Here is a 2,500-nt window from a genome sequence, read left to right on the forward strand (position 1 = left end):
TCCAGAATAGAATCGTCCTCGCTTTCGCATATGCATAATAGAATCGTCCTCGCTTTCGCATATGCATAATAGAATAGTCCTCGCTTTCACCTCTACATAATAGAATAATCTTCGCTTTCACCTCTACATAATAGAATAATCCTCGCTTTCACCTCTACAGAATAGAATAGTCCTCTACATAATAGAATAATCCTCACTTTCACCTCTACATAATAGAATAATCCTCGCTTTCACCTCTACAGAATAGAATAGTCCTCTACATAATAGAATAATCCTCACTTTCACCTCTACATAATAGAATAATCCTCGCTTTCACCTCTACAGAATAGAATAGTCCTCTACATAATAGAATAATCCTCACTTTCACCTCTACATAATAGAATAATCCTCGCTTTCACCTCTACATAATAGAATAGTCCTCGCTTTCACCTTTAAAGACGTGTGTCATGGGGGAAAAATGAAAACAAAACAAAATATAAAAAATAATACTAATAAAAGATGGATGATGGTTTAATAAAGATGAGTTGTTATTGACAGTCCACACGGTGTTTGTGTTATGGGAGTTGGGGTTCAGGCGGGTTCTGGGTTAAAAACAGATCAAAGGGATGGAAGCAGCATTCTCATTCTCATTCTCTGGGTTAGAGGATTGCTTGGGTCAGAAGATGGAGATATCCCACCAAATGCCAAGCCATGGCCTTCAGCAACGGGATGGGATGAGTAGGCTAGATGATGAAAACTCCCTACCATATCCTCAAAGCTCTCTCTCTCTGTCAAACACACATACTGTACACACACACACACACACACACACACACACACACACACACACACTCACACACACACTCACACACACACACACACACACACACACGCACACACACATCTGGGCGGTCACTCTTAAGTTCACATTTAGTCCTTGCACCGCAGGCTACCCTGTGAAGTTCAATTGTGAAATTGTGATGTTCACAATATGTTTTTAGACATTTGTTAAACATTATGTGGAATATTGATGTAGATAAGGTCAATTTGTTTTCATTTATTGAAGTTAATTCAAGTTTTTGTTTTTGTTTTAATCAAGTTTAATAATTTGTTAAGAGGCTCACGGTTAGAAAGATGTGAGTTTAATTGAAAACACACATCACTGCATTACAAACGTTTCTCAAAGGAATGTCAATTTGTTTCAGTGTTCTGTGTTAATGTAAAGATGTTTCAAATCAAAAGAGGCTGAAGGCCCATTTCATGTTCAGTTTCATACAGTTCCTTTTCTGAGTCTGCTGGGAATTAGGGGGAGGAGCTTTGGTAAAGGTGACCGACCAATCAAACCACAGCATGGTGAGCCCACCCTAAATTCACTTTATATTCTGTATTTCTAATCTGTTTGGCACTTTGATTTAGTTGCTGCCAACTGTTTTTATTCATCTCTCTCTCTCTGTCTCTCTCTCTCTCTCTCTCTCACACACACAAAAACACACACACACATATACACTCTCTCTCTATTTTGCTCTTTGACTCAGATAATGTACACACTTTCTCTTTCACACACACACACACACACACACACACACACACACACACACACACACACACACACACACACACACACACACACATTCTACTTCTCTCTCTCTCTCTCTCTCTCTCTCTCTGTGTCGCTGGGTTGGTTGATGATGCCAGAGCGGGTAGAGTGAAGTGCCAGTGCATGCCAACAAGCAGAGCTGCCCCAGCAGCCCCAGACAGAGAGGGAGCGCGCCAAGGCAGCGGCGGCCAGGGCCAGGCAAGAGAGCAAAGGAGAGGCGAGGGGGGGGTTTGGGGTCAGCCAGGCTTCTACACCAGGCTAACGGCACAAGCACAGGCCGCGTCAGACCCTGCGGCCGGCCACTACTAACTTGGTCGCCTGGGTTTGGGTGGCGTTGGGGGCGGCACCCTCCGAGCCTTGTCTGAGCCGGGCGGCGTGCGAATAGACTGGGGGATTATCTGAACCGGGGAGCCGGGAGACCGCGTACTCGCTGGAGCTAGAACACACACACACATACACACACACACACACACAGGTGAGAGGATGAGGGAAACACTCTCACACACACGCACACCAGTGTTTCGGAAAAGGGCTCCGGCCTCTCCTGCTCAGATGGACAAAAAAGGAACGCAAGAACCCACAGCTACAGAAGCACAGAAGAACACACCAAAAAGAACCCCAAAAGAATCCTCAAAACCCAAAAGAACCCTCAAAACCCAAAAGAACCCTCAAAACCCAAAACCCAAAAGAACCCTCAAAACTCAAAAGAATCCTCAAAACCCAAAAGAACCATCAAAACCCAAAACTCAAAAGAACCCTCAAACCCAAAACCCAAAAGAACCCCCAAAACCCAAATCCCAAAAGAACCCTCAACTCACCAAAACCTAAAAGAACCCTCAAACCCAAAACCCAAATGAACCCTGAACCCACCAAAACCCAAAGCCCGTCCAGGAACAACCCAAAACCCAAAAGAACCCCCAAATC

At 44.2% G+C, this 2,500-nt stretch overlaps 1 protein-coding gene across 11 annotated transcripts in view; it reads right to left on the minus strand.

Moving 5' to 3' along the window:
* The window catches only part of flncb (filamin C, gamma b (actin binding protein 280)), a 113,552-nt gene that overhangs the window by 50,826 nt on the left and 60,226 nt on the right, over positions 1 to 2,500 (minus strand). For 7 of the 11 annotated variants that reach the window (XM_076296885.1, XM_076296886.1, XM_076296884.1 and 4 more), the window contains exon 9: positions 1,887 to 2,012. The exons of the other annotated variants lie outside the window; for them this stretch is intronic. In XM_076296885.1, the coding sequence (XP_076153000.1) occupies positions 1,887 to 2,012 (126 nt within the window). The remainder of the gene's footprint in view (positions 1 to 1,886; positions 2,013 to 2,500) is intronic. 11 annotated transcript variants of the gene reach the window in all.

This window comes from Alosa pseudoharengus, unplaced genomic scaffold (genome assembly GCF_046254945.1).
Source record: "Alosa pseudoharengus isolate Yale_2024_CS ecotype anadromous, Long Island Sound unplaced genomic scaffold, YU_APseudo_1.1 YU_APseudo_1.1_scf_20, whole genome shotgun sequence".
NCBI lineage: Eukaryota > Metazoa > Chordata > Actinopteri > Clupeiformes > Clupeidae > Alosa > Alosa pseudoharengus.